The sequence below is a fragment of the Pleurodeles waltl genome, chromosome 10 (genome assembly GCF_031143425.1).
Source record: "Pleurodeles waltl isolate 20211129_DDA chromosome 10, aPleWal1.hap1.20221129, whole genome shotgun sequence".
Classification (NCBI taxonomy): Eukaryota; Metazoa; Chordata; class Amphibia; order Caudata; family Salamandridae; genus Pleurodeles; species Pleurodeles waltl.
The window spans coordinates 292,700,474-292,725,964 of NC_090449.1; the positions used below are offsets into that span (position 1 = coordinate 292,700,474).

General features: G+C 45.3%; 1 protein-coding gene across 4 annotated transcripts in view; it reads right to left on the reverse strand.

Moving 5' to 3' along the window:
- The window catches only part of PARN (poly(A)-specific ribonuclease), a 690,538-nt gene that overhangs the window by 616,602 nt on the left and 48,445 nt on the right, over positions 1–25,491 (reverse strand). For all 4 annotated transcript variants that reach the window (XM_069210428.1, XM_069210424.1, XM_069210427.1 and 1 more), the window contains exon 2: positions 5,937–6,014. In XM_069210428.1, the coding sequence (XP_069066529.1) occupies positions 5,937–6,014 (78 nt within the window). The remainder of the gene's footprint in view (positions 1–5,936; positions 6,015–25,491) is intronic.

The following is a 25,491-nucleotide window of genomic DNA, read 5'->3' on the forward strand; positions in this document are numbered from 1 at the left end:
GCTGCAGGTTTCCCTTGGAGCCTTTTTCAAAAATAGGGATGATAGTCACGCGGGACCAACCATTTGGTGAACGTGTTACTGATATGGTCTTAAAGACATTTGTCAGAAATGGAGCCCATAATGGTATGTTCACCTTAAAAAGATCAGCTGGTATCCTATCTGAACTAGGAGCTGTCCCCACAGGGCAACTAACTACTGCTGCTATTACCTCGCTCAGCTCAATCTCCAGTCCGAAAGGTGGTATAGTGGAGGAGAACAGGAAAGACCTGGGAGTGCTCAAATTGGAGTTACATCAACATCTACCGGGGTAAGAGCCCTCCCTAGAGAAAGGGTCGGAATAAAGGTGAGTGAAATGACCAACCCAGTATTCCAGTGGAATCACAGTATCATAACCAGATTTCTGGGTATTCTTAACTAATTATCATTTACCATCATCCAGAAGGCTTCACTATCTTAACTCGTTGGCCTGCACTAGGGAGTGATAAGCTTACTCACTAATGGATTTCTTCCAGGCCCTTAGAACATTCTTATACGAGGCCCTGCAGCTATGTACCATCCCCAGGTTCCTAGAAGCGTCTAAGAGCTGCCAACAGCTGATTGTGGGGTTTAGTACAGTTGGCACCACACTATTTGGCTTGCTTCTTGTTACAGGATTTGAGACCGTGAGCAGGTTGCATGCTGGATTACAAAAATTCTATCAAATGTATTGAGAAACTCAGATCCTCCCTCCCCAACTGAGCTGGAGTTTTCATCTAGACACACCAGGAAGTCAGGAAGAGCTGAGCTCAGTAGAGCAGACAGAACAAAAGTTATTAACCACCTTTGACCAGCTCATAATCACCCTTTAGTTTCAGAGAATGATAGGGGGTTGGTCTTTATGTGCCTTGTGGCAAAAAAAACAAAAAAAAAGGAGTCACAGATTGATTGAGCCAAGAGCCTATGACTGCTTAGGGAAGAATCTGCTAAAGTATACTCCACTGCGCAATCTCTCAGGTTTTCCAAAAATAAAATCAATTTGGCTGTGGGCTCCCTTCCCAGTATAAGTGAAGTGGTCTGTGGTCAGGAAGTCAAAGGCAATCACTAGATTTTATTTCATCAATACCACACTGACTTCATCGCCAAGTGGACTGTGGGCGAAACAGGTAATAGGATCCCCTGCACCATCCACCAGACCACAAGAGCTGGCTGAAGAGAGCTGGCAAAGTCGCATGTTGAAATCCCCCAAGAACACAACCACATAGCTACCTCTTATGTTTTTAACACAACTATCAATGTACTCAGTTATCTAGCTAATTCCACAAGAGCTGAGTGAAAAACATTTCAAATGTTTATGAGCAGCATCTGCTTAAACAGTGTAGCAAAATAAGTTGGTAGTGAACAGAACAAAGACTCGACCATGTGAAGTGGGACAGGAATGTAAGATGAGTGATGAGGCCTCCTTTCGCCCTGCCCATGGGATTGTTGGCGTGAAGTAGGCGGCAAACCCATCGACGGACAGTCAGCCAGCCAAGTCTCTTGCAGGCAGATGTCTGCAAAGCGTTCAATAAATCTGGGTTGCCACACTTGTTAGCCAAACCAGACACATTCCAGGAGGCCATTGTTGGCGACGTGACTAAACCATTTCCAGGGTCATTTCCGAGGGTAAATCTGTTATTAGGGGCAGAAGGGTTTGCTGAACCTGCAATAGGCCTTGACATCCCATGCCCATCCTGCTTGTTTGCCTAGAGGTGGTAGCATCAGCAGAGAGTCAATGTAACTGGTCCAAATGCGAGATGGGAGCAAGCCTACTTGAGGTAGTAACAGAATATGGTGTGTTCATGGAGGCAGGCGTAATTCAACCTGTTGGTTTGTAGAAATAACCTGGCGGGAGAGTGTTAACTGTCCAGGAAGTAGACTCTGAAATTAAGCCTGGTCAAGACATCTTTGGTCACCATTCAGTCTTTAAAATGAATAACAATGCAGTCATTGTTATCAGGTTTCCGGGTGTTTCCCACCCATGACACTCTCCGGACAAGATTAATCTGACTAAAGTAGCTCAGGACATCCCAGTCTTCCAGTGACCCATTGCAACACTATCAATTGGTCATGGTCTTCTTGGGTTTCGTTCCTCAGAGGGGGAGCCCCTTTTAAGATAAAGGGGGTTGTCTGGGAGGGTAATTCTAATGAGGGGAGCTTCAGAAGCAAGGGTTCTTAAATACAACTAGATCTATTTCTCAATGGCCACAGGGCCCTTTGATTTGCTCCAGTGCCCCACTTCCTCCGGGCAGTCTGCCTTGCGAACAGGGCCCATTCTCAACACAATCACGTCTGCTCCCTCTAGAATGGTCATCGAATGGTCAACTCTTCCTGTGGAGATGCCCACTGATCCGCTGGAACATGTGTCTTGGTGGATGAAACAGTAATCGGAACACAGAGCCCTGGAACTAGATTGCAGTAGCACTGCAGAGCGATGTTCCACAAAAGTACCACTCAAACTTGCCAGCGCTTCATCATTTTCTCAAGACCGGTGATAATCTGCCCCAGCACGCACGGGAATAAGTTTGCACACCCTTACGAATTTCCTCAACTAGGTCAGGCACTGCTTCCCCAGCCTTGCTTATGTTGTAGCTACTGAGGCCAGAGTTAGGGCCAAGGTCTGGGCTAGGCAAAGATAAGGGACCGGGACATTGCCTCTTAAATTTGGCCTCGCTCTACCTTCATCTTTCCCCCCATAACATTTCAATTTGCCCCTACGTCTTCAGTGAAAGGAATTAAAGCTTGTATCTGTGTCCCCTCAGAGTGGCCAACGGGCTCTGCGATTTTGCTAACACCAGGACTAAAATGACCATTTGGAATACCTGGAGCGCCAGGACTCTCAGCTTGCATTGAGTAGGAACCCTTGTCGCCACAGTTAGCTTGCACGGGGTCCGCAAAGATTCAGTGAAGTGAGGAGAACAAGGATTAATGCCGCTCTTCCAGTTTAATTTCCTTGCTAATCACTCCCAACAGCCTGCTGCAACAAGCCATCCAAGGTAGTGCCAGGCATAGGTTTTGAGGGAGGAGCTCCACGTTACCCCATAGCATGAGGGAAGAGAGACCCTGCAGACAGAACCTAGGGGCAATGAGTAGTCAAAAGTAGAAGTGGAAGAACACAGTACCTTTAGATGCTAATGAAAGGGGAGTGGCCCAGCCCAGTCTTTTACAGCCAAAGACAGGCCCAGTCTTCTGCTGGTCTTCACCCAGGTTCACACCTGGGAACGTCCTGCGCTGCTGTATCCTTGTTGTGCATGTCGCTGCCCCTCAGGCCCCATCTTGCCTTTAAGAGTGCTGAGGGACTGTAGTCCCATCTCAGCCTCACCAGCAAAGAGTGGGGGTGCCTTTAAGCAATGGGGAAGGTTGAACACAGGTGTGCAGCAGCATATTAAAACAAGCATTTGCAATACAAAGGGTCCAACATTTGTTTGAGTTAGAGCTATTAGTATTGTACATTTTTAACTGGACTTTTCTTGCTACACAAATTGAAAGAAAAAAACAGAGCATGATCGAGCTTTGTAAAACACAGCGCAATCCCGCTGAAAAAAAAACAAACAAAAACAAAAAAACAAGTATGATTGCGCTGAGTAAAACCCAGCACGATCACGCTGCATGAAAAATAAAAAGATAAAGTAGTCTGGACACCATACTGAAAACATGGAGCCTCATTTTTCAGTAGTTGGCCGGTGCGCATCGGGAGGGCTAAACACTGAAGAAAGCATGACGTATGCATGCCTTTCACTAATTTAAAAGGCAAGCCGACGAACCAATGGAAGTGGCAGGCATGACATGGGTGTGGTTAAAAGCCCAAAGAGAGGTTACAACAGGGACAGAGCGCTTCTGCGCTCAACCCTAAAAATGAGCAACACACAAACTAATGTGCCATTTTCCAACCTAAGCTCCATTTGTAAAGGACAGTCCATTTAGCTCTTGACCTCTAATCTCTAGCACACAAATCTAGACTCATTGTTTCACGGAGGACAGCCTATTGAAATTATCCTTCCTGCCCACTGACAGCTCTTCATAAGAAGGCAAGAAAGACTGTATTGAGCACTGATAACTCATTCACTATAAGCTCAATATTATTTCTCTACCATCTCCCACAGACAAAGCTTTCAGCTGTTGGCTATAGACAGCAACTTTACTAATTGTTCCTTTAGCCTGTTACAAGTTTTAATGTACAGTGGAACAAAATCTGCACTACATGCTATACTACATCTATAATTAAATCTTTAAGACATAAGAAAATGCAGGTAACATATTGGTGTTAAAATTTCCCCTGTACACTATATATGCATTTGCTCGTGCTCATCCGGTACTCTTTCAGTAACTTCATGCAGCACCTCGTGCAGTGTAGAGTTTCCTCATCTGTACTCTGCACTAACAACCAAAAACAAATCAACCATATGTACAAACAAATACACAAACTTGTAAGTCTGTAAAATAAAGCTAAGTTCAGGTTCAAGGTTTATTGTTTAATGTTTAGACACAGTCTTTAAAACATGCATACAAATAAAAATAAATAATGTACTCCCCACCCCACTCACTTCCTCCCTAACAAGTTATAATTCATGTACCCAACATTTAATACATACAATTGTTTTCCCCCCAGCAACCGTGCCTTAACAATCGAACATTCTTAACCAATCCTCTTACACCACTAGTCCAAACAAATATTTTACATTTTTGTCAAAGTGCATGCAACATCTAAAAATTCCATATTTAACTTAAGAGCAAGTGCCTCATTATGTTGACTTATATCATATCTTATAAATAAAGACTTAAAAATCAAAAACAACAATTCTATTAAAATGACGACAATCTATCACCAGATGAACATTAAAATTATGATACCACAACCCAAATGTGCAGTTATTCTCTGCATCTAAAAAGGCTGCAAATGTTTCAGCCTTTTAATAACGAAAGTTTAAAGCCAACCGAAATTTTAATAGGGCTGAGCGTAGCTGGGCACCAGGCCACACTAATAAGTACCGAAATGCCCTCCTATTTTCCCATGATTCTACCATGTACTTGCAGGAGGGCCTGATCCCAACATACTCCATGTGAGCCAATCTAGACTCTTCTACAGCCCTTTTTATTTTCAGCATTCGAAAGATGGGAGGCCTCTTATCTTAAATCCCTCCATTTTCCATTTTAAGGGTCCCCGCAATTACTGCCAACCTTTTACTGACCTGCACCAGCCACCTTAACTCACTCCTTCCTATTTCCGCAGCACATAAGGCCAATATCTTCTGTCCCTCTGAGAACCAAGTTTGTCCCAAAATCGCAGGGTTGCTTTATAAACTGAGAATTTCCATGCCTGCAAATCCCCTTCCAGTATAATTGCATGCATCGGACTCTTTGGGAGGACTAACAGTTTTTTTAAACACTTAATTTCACTTCCCTCTGCGCTTAAGGACAATACCTCTGCCCCATAAACACTGTGTAGGGAACATTGCATTATAAGCTGTCCGGAGTGGAGACCAAGAGGTAGCCCACATAGGTATACTTGAAACTATGCCCACAATTGTTGCTACTATTCGCATTTCAACCAGTTCTTTTTGAAGGGTCCAAATCAGCTGTCTAGTAAACATCACGCCAAGATACTTGTAGGATGATACCACCTCCACCCTATTACGTAACCATTTATAGTATTTGTCTTTCTTCCCAAAATGAATTACTTTTGTTTTTCCAAATTCACCTTTAGTTTGTTGGCCTCACAATAATTATTAAATCTATTCAGCTTTCTCTGTAAGCCTACTAGGGTCAAATGCAAAATTGCAAAGTCTTCTGCACAGAGAATGTCTACCCCCTACTTTAGGTGAGCAGGACTGATTTGCCAACAAGACCCCAGAAGATAAGCAACGAACAGGGAGACCAACGTAGGTGACAAAATACACAAAAAATTAAGCAGGAACCATTACCTGAAAATTCTCCATCAATTGCTAAGAAGTCTGCTTCTTCGATTGCAGCATACACTTTTGGTAAACTCTCCTTAAAATCTGAAAGAGGTAAGAAAATCTTTGAGTAAAATTTAACATGAACCACTGAGATTCTAGCCCATGGAGATGACGTTGAGAAGCACACATCTCAAGCTTTGATTGAGCATTTAATAACCAACTTCACACGCATGTGCCCACCCTCCACAGAGGGACAGCAAAAACTATATGCATCAAATTAAACATGCCACAGCTATTTGGCATTTTTACAGTTCCTACAGTCATCCATGATGTAAGCTTCCTTTCCAATACCTAGAACACGCATGTGCTTTACTCTTTTCAACAATGTGCAAAAAATTATTTTCATTGCATTGTAAACCACGTCTCGCTCAAAACCCACCAATCATCACTGTATAACTGCACACTTAAAACAGAAAGGTCCAAATGCGCTCATTGCACAGATAGGAACCTAAAACTGACTGTTCACATGAAAAGACAAGGCACACCTTTTTCAGACATCCAATTTATATTTCTAACCCTACATTTTAGATTAAAACGTAAAAGCTTGAGCCACAGAACAAAACCTACACATAGAAGTCTAGTGTGCAAGAGAAAACTGACAATTAAAAGCAATGCAAATCGTGATGTTCATTGATATAAAACACATGGAATCACCCGAGTTTGACAAGCGCTCCACCATAGGAGCTAAACTTAGGGTGAGTGAAAGCTCAGCTGAGAGGTGGCAATAATAAGCCTGCCTAAGTACATCTACTGAAATTGCAGACTTGAAAACAAAAGAAAGAAAAGAACAAATATGAAGGCTACATCTGCTTATGCTTCACAGCAACATTTTATAATTTGTCCACGTAACAACTTCTAGCAAACTAATAAGTGTCAGCTAATGCTAAATAGTTTTGGATCTTATGGTATGATTACACAAGTTTAATAGGACATGCCAAAATGTAAATGTCATATTTACAGTAAGCAATACAAATTATCTCGGTCTGTGCTATTTGTCTCGGGGCAATTTGTTACAATGAAGTAATTCATGGTGCATATACATCACTGGGTATAATTAATTTGTTAAGCAAGACCACCAACACCTGGAGATTTTATCAACTCTGCGGTTCCACAAAACATTTGGAGTAAGGTGCAGATTTGATTGTCTCTTTGACTGTTAAAATTTATACAGAACACAGACAGCCACCATATACCACTATATCCTCTCATGAGAGCACAGAGTATCCAAAATTGAATTGTAAGAAATAGGAGAATTATTTAAGTTTCTTATGTTGCCTTATGTTGACTTATTATTTTTAATTGTTGTATTACTTTATTACTTTAAGTTGAGTTGCAGGGGTGGCAAGCAGAATGTATTCAACTTCCTCAATTCTTATCAGAATAAGGTGAACCTTTGTTGCCTTGGAAAAAGTGAAAGTGCCTTTTTGATACGTACCTAGTAGCAATAGGTGGGGAGAAGTTCTCGCCAGGCAGAAAATAGGGAGTTCTCCCTCATATTCTGGGCATAGACTGTTGAAACATCTATGAGCACCGTGATCCATTAAGTCAGTGATGGTGAAGGAAAACCTGGAGACCTTGGAGTCATCAGTGCTTATGCTATGGGCGCTCTTTAGGCCACACATCAATATAGTTATGGAGAGACACAGTTTTCCATGGGGGTACAGGCTAAAGGGGAAAAGGGATGGAATTATGTAGTCCCTTGCCCAAACCTGTGATTTTACTGACATGACAGACTCATCAGGTACCAACAGGTGCAGTGTACCAACAATCTCAAAGTACAAGAGAAACTACTAGCTAAGAATCCTTCCTTAAAGAGGCCATCAACATTGTAGAGAGAATGAAGCGCACATACAGGTGGGTCAAGGAAATGTGTAATAGCACCATTGTTTACACTCCGTGTTTCAGCAGTAATTGAGTTAGACCCCGAGTGTAAAGACGGATACTTATTTGAGGCCAGTACAAAAAGTAACAGAAGTCCAAACGGAATCCTGGGGTGACAAAGGATTCTAAGCTCAAATTCTACAAGTAGGGAAGTCTAATCTACATGTCGAACTACCCGAGTTGCTATGCCAACAATGCCAGTTGTAGAAACTGTGGTAAAGGGGCATTTCCCATGGGTTTGCAAAAATGCCAAGGTAAACTGTGTTGCAATGGGTCCGGATGTCCATCAAAATAGAATACTACATGGGACAAACTCTGATTGTATGGCCAAACACAAGGGGAATGTAGCTGGTGATAGGATAGTCATGCCCAAATCTGGTGATGCCATTGATGGTAAGATTGTGCCTGTTTAAGCAGAATCAGGGTCTCGAATTAACCTCCTCAGATGACATGAAATGGGACCAAATATTCGGTAAGAGGCTATCACCTTATGTTCACCTGACATCATCCAATAGGCTATGGTGGGCAAAGAATTGACTATAAATTTAAAAGGCTGAGATCATTGGTAAGGTGTATGCGGACAAACAGGGAATCAATCTCCTAGGATGGCGCCACCAGAGAGATCTAGGAATTATTCCAAATCCAAATTCACCTGATCAAGTTATGCTAGTATCACACATCAGTGGCTATGCAGACATTGTGGAGGAGTTCCTTGAAGTTTTCAAAGATGATTTGGGATTGTTGAAGGGGTTCAAGCTCAAGATCATCTGAAAGTGAAAGCCAAATTAGTAGTGCACAAGGTGAGAAGAGTACCTGGAAACTTGTGCTAAAACCCCTGCAAGAAAGATTGGACAGATTGCAATGCTTGGGTGTAACGGAGCAACTAGAATCCTCAGAGTGGTTGGCCCCCATAGTTTTAGCCCCAAGGACAATGGAAATAATATAGACTTAGGAGAACTCAACAAATGCATTTGGGTGGCTCGCCAACCATTTCCCAACATTAATGAGGCATTGGCAATGTCAGTGTGTTGGACCTGTCAGCCGTTTACCATCAGGTATGACTGCTCGTAGAATTCCTTTGTCACACCTTTGGGAGCATTTAGATTCCTGGGAGGATGCCATTTGGGTTGGCTTTGGCTGCAGCCTGTGTCCAGAGGTTGATGAATGAGGTTTTGTCTGGGATTAACTGAGTCATGTACTTCCAAGACAACTTGGTATACAGTAAAGACAGACCAAGTCATGGTACCATACTCATAGGTGCTATCAAGTTAAAGGAATGGGGCTCACCCTCAAGAGGGTGAAGTGCAAATTTAAAATAAGTACAGTCTCTTATCTAGGACACAAAAATCTCAGATTATGGTATTCACTCCAAGTTCTAATTGGCAAATGCCATATCTCAGGCGTCTGCACCAAGTAACAGATGAGGTTAGATTGTTCTTGGGCCTTTCAGAATATTACTCAAAGTTTATTTATACCTTTGCCAGTATGGTGCAACCATTGAGACTGTTACTTAAGGAGTGGAGTTGGGGGCGTGGCTTGGGGCATCACGGCGTTCGCACTTTAAGAGTGCTCCGGACCCCTCTGTCACCCACCACAATCTGCCATCCTGTTCGGCACCCCAACTGCCTCGCCTGACTGGCGACCCCTCTCTTGACAGTGGAGCAGTCGGGGGGCGGTGACTCAATCCAGAGGACCTGCAAGTAGATGGGGCTGCAGGCCTGGCATGGTGGTTCAGAAGATGGCAGCTGGATCTGCGGGTGAGCTCTGATTACAGAACACCGCATGGTGATTCTGGAGAGAGGTCTCTCCCGGGCAATATGTGGTGCAGGCTGAAGACGTACCACCGGGGGCCACGGCACTGCAAGGCTCCAGGGGGCCCCTGGTCTGGGGTGAAAACTGTGCGGCAGGGAGGAGGTAAGACCCGAAGTGGTAATGCCTGGGTGGCGGCAGCGGTGGAAAGGAGCGGAGGGAGGAGGCCCAGAGGAGACTGCTTGACACACCAGATGACAGCTGGCTATGTGAGCATGGCCCGGTACGATGATGGCACTTGGTCGCTGGGGCCTCGGTATGAGAGGAGTTTGGACAGAGCACTGAGTGGGGAAATCCCATCATTGCAGCAGAGTGGGACAGAAGTAGTGGCACAAGGGGTTGTGCCTCTGCAGGGCATGGCAGTCCCCAAACAGTAACAGTGAGCTCCAAAGTGGAGGAGAAGGAAGGAATGTGGGTGTGACCGGCGAATGAGGCATGCTGCTGGCACAGACATGCCCGTGAGCAGTGTGAAGGAGAGAGGCGTGAGGGAGAGACAGTATGTGACCCAGTAGTAATGAAAGGTCCGCCCAGGATGCCTGACTCGGCAAGAGGCGGAGGCGAGCTGGGAGTGTGCTGATGAGGAAACGCCTAGGGAGAAAGAATACTGACCTGGGCAAAACTTGGAGCACAAAGTACGCAGGCAGATAGGCAACACTACCTGAGGCATCCCTAGGGCATGAGTGGCACCAGGAGTGAGAATGAATGAGCCAGGGAAGCTTATAAGTGAAAAAAGTGGAAAGGGACTCCCCGCAATAGAGAGATCCGGGGCAGATTCCACATGGCCACGAAGTAGCAACTTACTGAGCTCCGGGAGGACTATGACCAGATCCTGGGAGTGGAATGGCCCCTAGTGGGTCGCGTGACATCATTCAGATCGCCAGAGCAGGAACAAGTCGTAGGCTTGCGATGGGGGGAAAAAATAATGCTGCCAGCATCCCAGCCATGCATTGACTAGTATACCACTCCTTGGAGGGGAGGGGGGGTAGCATGGAGATGCTAATGGGGAACTAGCAGCAGCTGGTATGGGAGGGACACAGACAAAATCCTACAGGCAATCCACACCTCCCAAGCAGCTGTGGAAAACCAAATAAGTGAAATATGGATTTACTCTGCTTCATCTGGACTTAAAGGGTGCCATCACAGAAACTGAGAACCACGTGTCAGTAGGAGAAGATGAAGTAGTGGAATTGAAAACTAAAATTATCCACCTCCTCACCAGAACGTACGAACTTCAAGAACTCACCAAGAACGCATAAAATCGGCCACAGTGCAATCATCTGAGATTTATGGGCTTTCCTGAAGGAAAACAGAACAGACACGGACAGCAGACTTCCTAAAGGACTGGCTGAAGCCATGGATGACAATAGATAAATTAACTATGGTTCACTGTGGAGCATGCCCACAGGGCCCTGACATCTGGGCCCTCCCCCCGCCAAGCATCGCCTAGAGCCATAATAGCCCATTTTTAGGTCAAGCATAAGCGTTCAACAAATTGTATACTTTTAAGTATACTTATACTGTGGCTTCCAGCAATTACACTTGTTGGTTCCAGTGTCCTTCAAAAAAATTGTTACTTGCTAGTGGTCAGTTCTGCCTCTTGGTCCTGCCTTTTTCACTTTGGGAGCAGCACCAACTACTGTATGTTACACTATGTCCTGTTCATGTCTTCTGTAGGGGACTTTTTTTCCCAGTATTTGCCTGTTGGTCTTACATTATGGGTGTGTGTTTAATTCCACCCCCCGCCTCACCACCAGATCCCTGTGCAAACATAAAACCAACAGCAGAGGGAGACTTTTCCAGTCGCCCTCGTTTATCTTCGCTCCCACGTTTGGCTTGGAATGGAGAGCTTTATTTTCCTTGTTGCCTTTCCCATAGCCGGAAAAGACCAGCTGCTGTGCTCCGATCGGAGCTGCTTCAAGGGTGTGCCCTGCTGATTAGTGACTGAAAGCGCGATGTTTGTACGAGTATGATCCCACAAGCATGCATTTAAATACAGCGAAAAGCCAACTTACAATTTACTTAGACAAACTAAATCCACTGTAAAAAAAAAAAAAAAAAAAAAAAAAAAAAAAACACCAGGCACAAAAGCATACAGAAAACACTGAGGGCAGCAGCTCTGGGCCCCACAAGGCTATAACTGGCATTGCTTCTTTAAGGGGTCCCTTGAAACCGCCCCTGCTCTCTGTGTTGTCCTTCCTGTCCTCCCATCCCTGCTAGCAGATTTAATAACGCCCTCAAAAGCAAGTCCTCAGTTTTAGCTCTAAGGTTTTATGTGTAGAAGACAGAGAAAGACGTTTTGCTGTTGTGGAACATTACATAGTGATGATAAAAAAATGTTGCCTAAAGAACCATATTCATATTTCGAAGTGCACAGTTTAAGGGATATCACTTTCACATGTATGGCGTTCTGAAGCTTTTGGGGTGCTCTTTTTTAGCTGCCTTAAAATTGGTTTTATTTGCACGTCTATTGTAATGTTAGCAGAAGCCCCAGAGACATGTATCACATTGTTCTAATATTCAAATTACTCGTTTTGCTCCTGGTCAATCAAATCAGCAGTCAATGCTTTGCACGTGCTTGGTAACAGATGGGCTTTAAAGGAGATGCCTTTGTACATCACGTAATGGTATGTACATAGGGTCTGACAGTTTACGCATCTCTGACCAAGAAAAACGCTCCCTTCCCATAACCTTTCATTCTCACGAAGATGTCAAACGTTATTTTTATTTTATTTTTTCTGGGGGGGGGTGCGTCAACTAAAACGGACAGGTGGCGAGAAATTTTTTCACAAAGCTTGCCTTTGCTCTGTTGAGGGACACTGACAAGATTTAATTCAAGAGTCCCACATTTAGCAGTCTGGCAAGCGAAGTCACACAGGTGACATTTCCAGTCTGCAGGAACAGGGCCATAATTCTCTTCACCACCCTCCTCCTTGTAATCATTGTAAAACACATTATCAGAAAAGTTCAGTTAGGAATTCACAACGCTAATAGCTCTAACTCGAGCAAACGTGGGACCCATTGTATTGCAAATGCTTGTTACAATTTCCAAAACTGTATCCTGCAAGAAACTCGCGTCAAGCTGATCTTCGGCACCAAAATGCAAAGATATACTAGAGTGGTGCAGTTACACCAAAGCTCCTACGAGCCGGTCAAGCAAAAGTTAAGGACACTCCATGTCTACTACATGCTTCCTTTTCCCACCTGCCTCAAGGTGCTGCACGGTGGTAAAGCACACTTATTTGAGACTCCAGAAGCCGCATGGGGGTGGGCGACAGAGGAACGATGCCTGCAACAGGATGAACGCTCATCTGCCTCCCTGGAGCAGTCCACAACATGCCCGACCAGACCCCAGGAGCAGAAACCCGGTCGACTGAAGCAATCCTGTACACAGTCCCGCAGGTGGCAGACAGAGGTAGGCCCTGCTTTCCGCTCACCGAACTTGAATAAACCGGCACCAGAGTCAGCACAACATAGGAGAGTCACCAACCCCAAGAGAAAGACAGTGATACAACAGAACTGCAAGTTGAGACCGCCAGATGCCACTAGTATAAATGGGTTGCACCAAGGCAGTTAAGTTTGTACGGTCTGAACAGGCAATACTCTAATCCTAACAAATGGAGGGGTCCACCACTCCAAACTAAGTTCGCTTAGTTGCGTTGGGGAGATAAATGGGACAACAGATGCTTCGTCTGGTTGGGAGGGGAAGTGTAGGGTGGGGGGGGGGGGGGGGGGGGGGAGTTGTGAAAAGTTGTGGAGTGTTTGAGTACATGTTTGTTATAGCACGTTTATTGTTTGCAACATCACACAGACAAATCTGTTCCAAGATATCTTATGGAATCCCAGGTAGTCCAATTGAGAAATAAATGTATGTTATAACACCTAAATTGGGTAAGGGATTGGCCACGGGCCCAGTTGGTAAATCAGACAGACTCTTCCCATGGCTATGGTTAAGGTGGTTTTCTGGAATGTTAACTGGTTGCTGGTTAAAATTAAGCCGACGGCAGTACTCTGCCATATGCAAGTGCTCCATCCATCTATTCCCACAAGGGACACACGTGAAGGGTGTGTCTTGTCCCTTCCTGGCACGGTATGGATTTGCCTGGGTATACCATGCACGACTTCGAGGGGGCTGATATAATGCTCTGTAGGGATTTCCTACGGTGGTACATCAAACATAGCTGGACCTACAGGGCAGATATATAGCGCTGGCGGGTATGGAGCGGGAAAGCCGCTTACACATGATGTGTCTATGCACCTCCCATAGCTCTTGGCCACTTTCTAGACATTGACAGTAGTGGTGGCACAGATGCTTCCTGGATGTACAGTCATAGGGGGTGACATGAATGATTTTCTGGACCCAGAGGTAGACACTAACAGTATAGCCTCAGAGGCTAGAACTTGACGCTCAGTGTCCCTGCAACCATGGGTGTCCAATTTGGGCTTCTGCGAGATGTGGCAGATTGGAAACCCACGCTCCAAGGAATATACTACACATCTGCAGCGTTTCATACGCAGCCACGAATTGACATGGTCTTTATGCCAACGGCAGATCTGCTCAGGGTTAGGCAGGTTCAGATACTGACTCTGGGCATCTCAGATCATGCTCCGGTTCTTCTGAACTTCGGTTCAACTTTCCCAATGCAGCATCCCATGTGGCGCCTCAATACCTGGCTTCTCCAAAACAGGGAATATGTTGCAAACTTGAAGGTGGAGATTGTCCGCTATTTCGAGCTAAATGAAGGGACGGTGCCCACAAATGTGCTGCTGTGGGAGGCTGGGAAAGCCACAATAAGGGGCCGAGCCAGAGCCCCCCCTCCAAATGTGGAAGAGGATGAGATAAGCAAATATCACCTGATCTGAGGCAAAGGTGCTTCAACTGGAGAGGTGCACAGCCCAGAAAGGACAGGAAACAAATGAGCATACCCTGAATCTGGTGCAAGAGGAAATAAGGGCACAATCCCTGGGGGCAGCTAAACAGTTATGGTGTGTTTCGTGGGCGAGATCTACGGGTGTGTGACAACACTACTAAATTATTATGCTGGCTTGCCACAAGGCGGGACTTGTGATACCTGAAGTGATTGATAAAGCAGAAGTGTCCCACAACACTCCTGCTGGATTAGCACTCTTTGCACAATATTATGCAGGCTATATGCTGCGGCCCCTAGGACCCAGGCAGAGGTAAAGAAAGTACTGTTAAATGAGTTGTCCCTAACGAGCATCAGAGCAGAAATTGGGGTCACTGGATCAACCCATCTCGCTGGAAGAAATAAACACTGGTATCTCAGCATTAAAGGCTGGGGAAACACTGGGCCCGGATGGGTAGCCAATGGAATTCTATTTCAGGTTTAAAGACCTTTTGAGAACCCGACTGCTAGTCTTATATGAGGAGGCATTGGAACTGGGCACCTTTCCGGACACCCTAGACCTGGCCACCATAGTGGTCCTTCCTAAGACTAAGCCACTATCCTTGTCATGAGCATAATACAAACCGATATAGCTGATCAATGGAGAGCTAAAGTTATATGCAACAATATTGGTGAAACATCTGCAGAGGGTTCTAGGGACTGTAGTTCACCCAGACCAGCGTGGGTTCATACCAAACCACTGCACTAAACACTGTAAGGCACTTGAACGTTGCGCTGGCGCACAGGCATGTCCCTCTGGGGACTGCTGGCATTGATACTAATAGATTTTGAGGAAGCGGTCAACACTGTCGATTGGGGAAACTTACGACAGGTATTGGTCAAAGCTGGTTTTGGCAACAGATTCCAGCGCACAGTAGATTTGTTCTACTGGTTCCCAAAAGCCAGGTCCTGGTCAACGGGACAGTGTCTGAGACGTTTCCTACCTGTAAAGGGACACAGTAGAGATGCCCATTGTCCCTCCTTCTGTTCTCTTTGCCTTGGCCGTTGAACCATTAGCTTACATGCTCAGGGAAGACCCACTGGTGACAGGCTGGTGCTGGGGGGGGGGGGGGGGGGGGGGGGAGACCATATAGCGCTGTACGCGGACAATGTGCTTGTATATCTGTCCAGTCTGAACAGGAGATGCCTTCATCTTCTGCATCTGTTTGTAGAATGGTCTGGACAAGCGATTAATCCAAAGAAATCTCTTTTGGTTCCATTGACTAGGTCCCGAGAGGCAATTGCTTGGCAATCTGAGCTGCCAATAAGGAGACTTAGCTTTACGTTTCTAGGAATCAAAATAGCATAGCATTGGAACCACCCCTTTCGTGGGTGCTAAACATCACTCCTCTTGTTCATAAAGAGAAGACAGACTTGCAAAAGTGGAACAAACTACGCTGAAATATTTTAGGGTGCATTGCCCTAGTCAAGATGCTGGTGCTGCACCGCTTTATCTTCTCCAAAACCTACCAATACAGCTACTGTCTCAGTGGTTCAGACAAATGAATGCGGTGGCCATTGCTTTCCTTTGGCAGAACAAAAGAAGGTACCATGGCAAGAAAACATGTTGGAGAAGCACGTACAAAGGAGGGTTGGTTGGGGATGTCCACTACACATTGCTACTACCTAGCTTCTCAGGTCCTTTGTTCCATCAATGGCTTACGGGGATTGGCAGCCCCGGCCTACAAGCTGGAGCTCACAAGTTTGGGTTTTTCCCGCATTTTGGATTTGAAGTATGATGGACCAATGTCACAGAACCTCCCAGAGGTGACCAGAACGGTGTTTGTGGGATGGCAGGAGGCACAGTGGTACCCTGGGTGGTGGAAGCAGTTAACACATCAGACTCCACTATGGAGGGGAACCTGGTTGGGAGAGGCAAGTGCGCTAGAAGGATTTTGAAGATGGGACGCGACTGGCATAACTGCTTGGTGATGTGTGGTCCGGGACCACATGCAATCCTTCCAGGAATTACACCGATACACAATGTCACACACCTGTTGTACAGCTTTTTTAGCCATATTTGAGACATAACTTTAGCAAACTAGGCTTGCCCTTGTGCACTTTAGCCCAGTTACATTTTATTCAGCATTGATTTATTTTTCTAGCAATAGCCAAATTTGCAGTGTTTTATTTTTCTCTATCTAATTGTTCTTTCGCCTAGAAAAGCCTTACGTTCTCAGTAGGACATTCATTTCACTTTGGGCTTTCTTCAAGGCTGCAGTCAGATAGGTTTGCCAGCAAAAGTGGTAAGCTGTGTCTCCAACATTCATAGAAAGGCACACATTCCTATGCGGGGACCCTTTCTTAGAATGTGAACTGTTTTATTATAAAAACGTTGTCCCATACACGGTAGAGGAAGATTCCAGCCAAATGATCACAACTGCATGCTGATTAGCTCGCTAAAGCTGCTTGCTTAGGCTGCCGAACCCCTGGCCTACAAGGGGACAGTGTCTCTCTAGACTACAGGCTTCCTTACTTGGGTATGATGTCTTCCCGGGGGGGAAACTGAAGGGCGGATTAAGGCTTACTATGCTGTGCTCTAACATAGCTTAGGTAGAAGAAAATATATCACTCCTAGTGACAGTATGGCGGGACTGTTTGCGTTTCACTCCTTGTCACAATTTTGCTTTTATTGTGTTTTATCATCCTAGTTATTGCAATACATGCCATTTTATGTAAAATGCATATACTTCAATAAATCCTTACTGAATTATATTCTGCCTCTGTCTTTGCAGTGTGAAGCTAATGCAACTGAGAGAAAGGGGTCTAATCAACCACAATTCCCCCGAGGAGTCTTTCTTGCCATGCGCCCAGTTGCCACAATCATCCTTGCTCTTGGGTAGAGATGAAGTGCTGCTAGTTAGCAGGAAAACCTGGATTAGGCAGACAGGTGTCACCTGGTGTGGAATTGTACTTAGTACCCCACAAACTATGCGACTGCTGCCTAAATCCAGCAGCCTCATTAGGATAATAAGAACCTATGCAACACACCCCGTTCCATAAATATTAACAATTGCAACACGCACTCAAATACCACATACCTGAGGCCACCTTAATTCTGGAGTTTAGACCAACGGAGGCAAAGTTGTGGATGGAGGCACTGAGTAAAGGAGGTATCTCCCAAATATTGTTCAATTGTATTAAACACTTTTCTGAGCTGTTCTGCTCCCTGAGATCTAGATGGAAAACATGGATGGCAGCTATGCGCAAAGAGGACGGCCGGGATGCCTTAATAGCTGCCATATCTGCCAAACTGCAACTGTTGAAAGTATACTACTTGCACTGTGCATACCTAGCTCCGATTCGATTGCAACGTGCTGAATAAACAATTGGTGGGGACGGCCCTGATAGTTGCAAAGCGAGACACTGCAAGACACTGGTTGGCGAGCGTTCCCCCTAAACTCTCGCAATGGAGGAGGGGAGTAGACTTGTGTGTCCAGATGGAGAGGGCTGTTTACGAGGCAAGGGGATGCCCGAAGAAATATAAAAATCTGGTCAAAATGGAAAGGTGGACAGGGGGCAGATATGGAATGGGAACTATGATTCTATTACACATCCTGCATTGACACGATTGAGAATCTCACCTGTATCATGTGTACTGGGAGACTATATACCAAGGGCACAGTTGCATGTACAGTTGTATCTGTTCGTTTCTGCTGTGACAACGTTGATGTCAAACAAATTGAATAAAAAAAGTGGTTATCAAAAAAAGAAAGGAGGGGAGTTTACATGGTCCCCAGAGTGTGAGGAGGCTATTGCTAAGGTAGAGATTCAAATGGCTTGCATGCCTACCCTACGGCATTTTGATGTTGCCACAAAAACAATGGTGACCACGAATGCTAGCATGAAGGGGTTGGGTGTAGCCCTTTCCCAAATGGTTGTTGAGGAGAAGATTGCAGCTTTCGCTTCGCTTCACTGAAGGGGGCTGAAGAATGCTATTTGGTGATAGAACATTAGGCATTAGCCTGCATGTGAGCCATTAACCAATTTAGATTATTTTTATGTGGTTTGCCATTCAGTGTAAAACCAGATCACAGACCTTCGGTCCAAATATTTTCAGGCAGGCTGTTTAAAACACCATACAGGGCAAAAAACACAAAAAGGTGGGTGGAAGGACTCATGGATTTAAATTTTAAAGTGAAATACTTGGCATGCACTAGAAACACCTGCTGACTGTCTAGGTTGCCTTTAGACAAGCAGGTTGTTTACTATGTTGAGTTGTCAACGATGTGGATCAAAGAACCAGCCATCAGTAAACCAGAATGGGAAATTGGGGTATCCAACGATGACACGAAAGCAAGTATTGGAATTTGTGGTGGGAGGTTGGCCAATCATCAGTAAGGTACCTGAAGGTGTAAAGGAATTCTGGAATGTACGTAACAAACTCAGTATTATCAGAAATGAACTTTGTAGGGGTGAGAGGTTAGTTTCTCCTAAGGGACTACATGATAAAATCATTAACCTGCCTATGAAGAACATCTAGGTCAGAATTTAACCATAGCCAGGGTGAGAGAATTGTACTGGTGGCAGAGTGTGGGAACACAAGTGGAGGCAAGGTAAGAGATTGCATACGTTAAGTCCAAGTCGGCCAGAACAACTTTTGTCTCCTGTGATGAGCCATTGTGCAAGCTGGTGCTAGACATAGTGGGTCCATTTGAGGTGTTATCACCAAGCGAAAGATTTGTACTGCTGTGGGTGGACTACACCTCAAGTGAGAGGCAGTATGCTGTGCGAGTTCTGTTGTGACAAATACTGTTTTAGAATTCTTGAGGGATGTCTTTGCATGAGAAGGTATCCCCAAGATCATTGTGACCGGCAATGGTGTCCAGTTTACTTCACCGGAGACGAAGGACGGATTTTCTAGAAGATTTGGCAACCACACATCATTTCACTGGCCCTTATGCAACACAAACAGTTTGGTGGAAAGCACAAACCGTTTAGTAAGGGCATGTGTGCAGAAAGCAGTGGAGAGAGGTACCATGAAGGGGAATCCTGCATGCGAAATTGTGAGCACATCACAATGCACCTAACAGTGTGATGGGAATCTCTCCTTTCCAGAGACTTGGAATTGCTGGATCCAAATTAAACCCAGCATGGTTAAGTGGTAACAAGGGCAAGGAAAGTACATCATCACATAAGATCAGGAAATACCAGAGGTGATTTAAGACGTTTTGATGAAAAGCATGGTATGAGGCACAATAAATGGGAGAAACACTAAATGATTTATGTGAAGAAACCAGTGTGGACTCTAGAGGGAGAAACAAAGTTCATGGAAACCAAGCAAATAATTGGGCTAAAGAAAAATGTTGTGCTGAGTTGGGGAGAGGTGTGGAGCATGTCAAGGCTGTTAAAATAGAATCACAACTCCAACATGACCAATGAAAAAGGAAGTCATGAACCAAGAGATTGAGGATAGGGGTGCAAGCTGTTTGCGAGACACTCCTAGACTCAAGAAGCTCCCTGCATATATCTAGGATTATTCTTTGAGGTTTTAAACCTACCTACACCAGTTATTGTTCTTGGCACATTCGCTTCATTACCAAACATATATATAGGATCTTAACCTCATCTCAACTTTTTAGGCATCATATCACAAATTTCCTAAGGCACCGTTTTATCCCCTTAAAATATTTTAATCTTTACCCTGAACCCCAATAAGCTGCTGGTCACATTTCCTCCATATTGGGAACCCTTACCTTTTCTTTCATTATTGCAGTTTGGTAGGTGTTGTGTGTTTGGGGGGGGGGGGGGGGGGGGGAGATGGGTTGTGTGTTGTAACCTGCCTCTGCCCCTTTAACTCTAATGTAACCTATAGAGCTCTGGGGGCATTATGTGGGACTGTGGGTGTCTAGGGTAAGGATGGGTCAGTTGAATAGCCATATAGTAAAAACAGTGTATGATAACTTGGATAAGGGAAACGCTTTTGAATGAGACTAGAACAGAAGATTGAAACACCCACTGATAACGACTTGGTTAAACCACTCAATTAAAAAAAAAATTTTTTATTGAAAAATAGGACACAGAATATTTGGTTGAACGCATGAACTCGCATTACAATTTCAAAACCCTAGTGCAGCACATCATTACTTTTTCATCTTTTTGTATCTCTGGTTTCATTATTGGAACCGTACTTGCCCCCCCCCATTATAATTCTCTCTTTTTTTAAACTGAGTTGAACCCTTTGTATTATTTCCGAGGCGTTCATATATTTTCCTATTTCCTATCTTTTGGGACATCCTCTTCCTTCAAACATTCTTCTCAGCTAACATGCACCAATCAACAGTTAACCCATTTTAGTGCATGCAAAGCTCAGGATTTATCCCACAGTCTCAATATTTCTAGGCATCCTTAGTACAAATGATAAGGTCATTTTGTATTTGCCCAGGATATGATCCCTCACCCACCCCCCACACACACCCCAATACGTCCAGTATATACAGGTTTGGACTTGGTGTCACTTCGGATTCAACACCCAGAGTCTCACCCCCATTCCCACAAATAAAAAAAGAAAATGTTAATGTGCTATTATGATACAATCCCATATTCTATGTTTGTAGATGAGCATCTGGCCACATCCCCTGGAGCTATTAATTACAGTTTTTCCTATCAATGCCATAAGGATTCTGGTAAGGTAGGCCCTAATAGTACTTTTAACAGGCCCAATCAAAATCCAGCTCCTACTGCAACCTCTTGTGGGGGAACTAATCACCTCCTCCCATTCACCTTCAGTGTTCCAATTTTTTTAAACATTTTTCTTTCAAATTTACCAGTGGGTCCGGTGCATTATTTAGTATCTTTTTATAAATGAAGGATATTGTTTTCCATCTTAGAGGTGCAAGCAGGTGGCAGTCTTCCAGGGGAGCAGTCTCTTCCAGTTGTGACCCCCCACCCCTCCCTCGAATGTGCATAACAAGCGCATGTCCGAGTTCTAACTACCTAATTATATCTATGCCAGCATGTCCATATTCATTCTGGAGCTACTCACAAAGACACATTCCCCTCTGGCCCTCAATGTGTCCTACCTTGCCAATTCCAATTATTTTCCATTGTTTTTATCCTGCTAGGCAGCCTACTTCTCTCATGACAATTGTGTTCCATAGTAACGCTTCCTTCATTACAATATGTTACCACATATGTTAGGTGGATTTTTCCAGTACTTTCAATGTCACCTGTGTATGTTGCGGCAGAAATGCTTTATTATTCCTTTGAGACAGGGTGGCAGGGTAGTTCCAGGGTCCCATTGCATGTCTGGTGACACTGATAGAATGCCCAATCATTAATTACTATCAACTGAGAAGCCCAATAGTATTTCTAGTAAATGAAGGCGGCAAATGCTGCCCACATACACCACCCCTAGTCAGTTCCATCAGTGTTAATAGTGGCACTCTCCCACCCATTCCATAGCAATGTCGGATCTCCTATACTAACTTTGAAAAATTCAGTTGACACCCAATATAGTGTATCTTTAAGGGTGTATTTGCAATTCGTCAATACAACCATTTTGACCATCACTGCCTGTCCCAATAGGAAGAGCAGCGGGGACCCCAGTGCCTAGCTTCACTTTTGAATTTGTTTTTTTAAACAATATTTTTTATTATTTTACAAATACAGGTTCTGCATGGTTATATTCCTTGAAGCAAAAGGAGTACACACTTAACAATCCAGCACACTTTGCCTAATGCCAAGGAATGTGTAATCAAAAACCCTAATGGCGCTTTTATGGCCACTTCACACAGGGAAAATTCTACGCCTCCCCCATCCCCCCTTAAGTACCATTCTCAGGACTCCCCTGATGGTTCCCCCACCTACCTCCCCACACTTTCTGCCATTTCTTAGGGCACCCCCTTCCTTTGGATATAGCTTTTGTGGCCCTCTGGCACCGATCCAAGTCAAGCTGCCAATCTATAAGCCGAGGGGCAGCAGCGCTTCCCCAGACTCTCACTATATTACGTTTGGCTACTCCCGATGCCAGTCTCAGACAGATTCTCCAATACCTGGGCCATGTATGTGTTTTCCCCTGCAACTGCCAGTAGAAACCATTTAGGATCCAGAAGTATCTCTAGTGGGGTGGCCTCAGACATCTCCCGGGCTATGCTTGTCCAGTATACCTGTTTTAACGGACAGCTCCAATGTATATGTATGAAAGTGCCCAACTCATTACAGCCCCTCAGGAACAATGGGCTCTCAGACCTTCCAATTTTGTGCAGGAGCGTGAGCGAGTAGTACGATCTATATAGTATCTAACTGAACAAGCCTGAACCCTGTTGGCTGTTTCTGGGGCATCTGAGAGCTTCAGCCTATTCATCATCTTCTAAAAGTCCCAGATCGGCCTCCCAAGCCTCCCTCAAATTACTCAGCAAGCCTGGAGTTATTGATCAATTTCCTGTAGATCACAGACATCCCCTTTTTGGTAAGCTCCCACTCTTGGAGGTACCGCCTCGGGTATGCCCAGCTGCATCAGTAATATTCTGTAGTTGCCTAGGAGTATTCTTCCTTGAGAATCTCAAAACTAATAAAAGCTTGCCCCCTCAGCACATCTCCCAGGTGTCCTATTACTATCAGCTCCCACTTCTGAAATCCCCCGCAAGCATCACACCTCTCTATACCATAGAGGGGAGAGGCCAGTAAGTCTTCAAGGCCCAACCTAGGTATTTCCTGGCTCCCTTCCAGGCTCTAACTACTGACATTGTGTGGTGTGGCAAATTCTGCTCCTGTCTGGCACCATGCAGTAAGGCCTCTGGCCCGGCTCCCCATCACATATTTATTAAGAACTATACTACGCTAGAGCCTGCTGGTCCACGAACAGCATTAGTTGACTATGAGAAGGTGAGACGCCCAATAGTATTTCTGGATGTCTGGAATCGCCTGCCCTCCAAACAAGACACTCTTCCGACCCTCCTGACACCTGTATCATCCTTTCCAAAGGATCCTGACAAGTCCATGACACCAGTGGCTCCAATGCCAGGGTAAAGCGCATGGGTACAAGTGATAGCCCTGGCGAGTACCTCTCCACAATCGCACCTCTCGGGACACTGCCCCATTGACCCTCGAGTGTGCAATTGGGAAGGCATTTAATACCTTTATCCATGTGCTGAAATGCAGTCAAAATCCAAACCTCTCCAAGACCGCGAACATGTAGTTCCATTCTAGAAAGTCAAACTTATTTTGTCATCTGCACCAGGGCCATTGTCTCGGCTCAGAAGTCAGCAGTCAGGAAGAGTGCACCGTACAGGTGCCAGAGGTTTAGCTGCGTATTCCTGTCCGGCATGAACCCAGACTGCCCCGGGTGTACCAGGGACACGAAGAAACCCCTGAAGTCTATTTGCCAGGACCTTGGCCTCTTTTAAAAAAGGATATAGGCCAGTACGAGCTGCAAGCAGTCAGGAGCTTACCCTCCTTATGTATAACGTAATTGTGGAAGCTCTTATCTACGGGTATGCAACCCCTCTCGCAGTCCCTCCCCATACATTGCTAGCATTGCCACTACACTGGTCAGCCCTTTGTACAATTCGACTGGAAGCCCATTCGGGCCTGGGACCTTTCCTGACTGTAGGTCCTGCAGAGCGCAGGCTACCGCTTCTTCCATCATGTCAACCTCCATTGCGTTTGTCGTCCCTCTGAAGTACCTCCAGCTGAATATCCTTGATGAAATCAGCACAGTTTTCTGTAAGCATATGAGTCTTGGAGGTGTAGAGGTCTTCATAGTATTCTGCAAAGGACCCTGCTATAGTAATTTGCCCCTTCTAGTAGTTTGTCTCAAGTCCCCCTGTCACAGACGCTCCAGGCATCTAGGCAACCCAACAAAGAATAGTCCTTTGTGTGCCCAGTCACTGTGACACCCTTGACTCCCACAACTCCCCCACCAGCTACCCTGCATTGTGGGCTCATTTCTGCCCACCACCCAACTTGCAGGGTGCCTGTCACACTAAATATACCACGTCACAATGAGGGCATGCCACCATCTGTGCGATGTTCCACGATTGTCAGTAGTACGAATGTCCTATCTCTACCCCTGTACCTTAGGGAGTTAGCTTGCCCTTGGTCATTGTGTAATAGAGTTTTTCCCTAGGCTCCCAACTCAATCCCCCCACCCCTAAGCGGGGGAGCCTTATGCACTGGGAGCCCCGTAGTATCTTCATATTTCTGGGATAGCACCTCAGTGTCCTTCAGGCTTTGGTCTGGGAGAGACGCCTCCTGCGTCGTCCACCAAGCACAGTCTGTTGACCGCCATCTGCACCACTGGACTGCCTCTTCTCCACTACCCTCCAGCCAGTCCCACTTCTCCTGTGAGGATCCAAAGTGCCACCACTCTGAGCCTGACTGGAAACAGAATCATCTACTTCAGTTCCTTGGCTCACAATGCTTTTATAACTTCCTCAAAGCTCTTCCGTTGCCGCTGCACTTGAAAGGAGCCGTCTGAAGTGTAGCATCTCGATCCCTGCAATTTGGGATCCTTGCTACTACTGTACACAGAAAGGGTGCCCTTGGTTTGGGCAGAGGGCCTGGCACTCTATGCACCCTTTCCACCGAGAAGTTGTTAGGTTTGAGCTTCTTCAAGACCAGATCTTCCATGAAGAAGTCCATGCTAGGGCCCTCCATACCCTCCGGGACACCCATCACACACACACTATTCCTCCTGGATCTCCCGTCTTAATCCTTAAGTTTGGCTTCCATCTCCGCACACTTCTGGTGAGGGACCGAACTTGCTCCTCCAATCTTTTGGTGGCTTCCATCAGTTCCTCGGGGCGTTTTGGCCACAGCCACCTTCTGGTATCTTGCCCAGATCCACCCTTAGGAGGTTGATGTCGATTTGAACCACGTCTAATTTCAGCTCCAACAGTGCAATGGAGCCTCTGATATCCGGTATGGCGCTATAATGGGACTCAATGAGGGTTCAGCGATAACACGTCACACTAGTGGCTCTG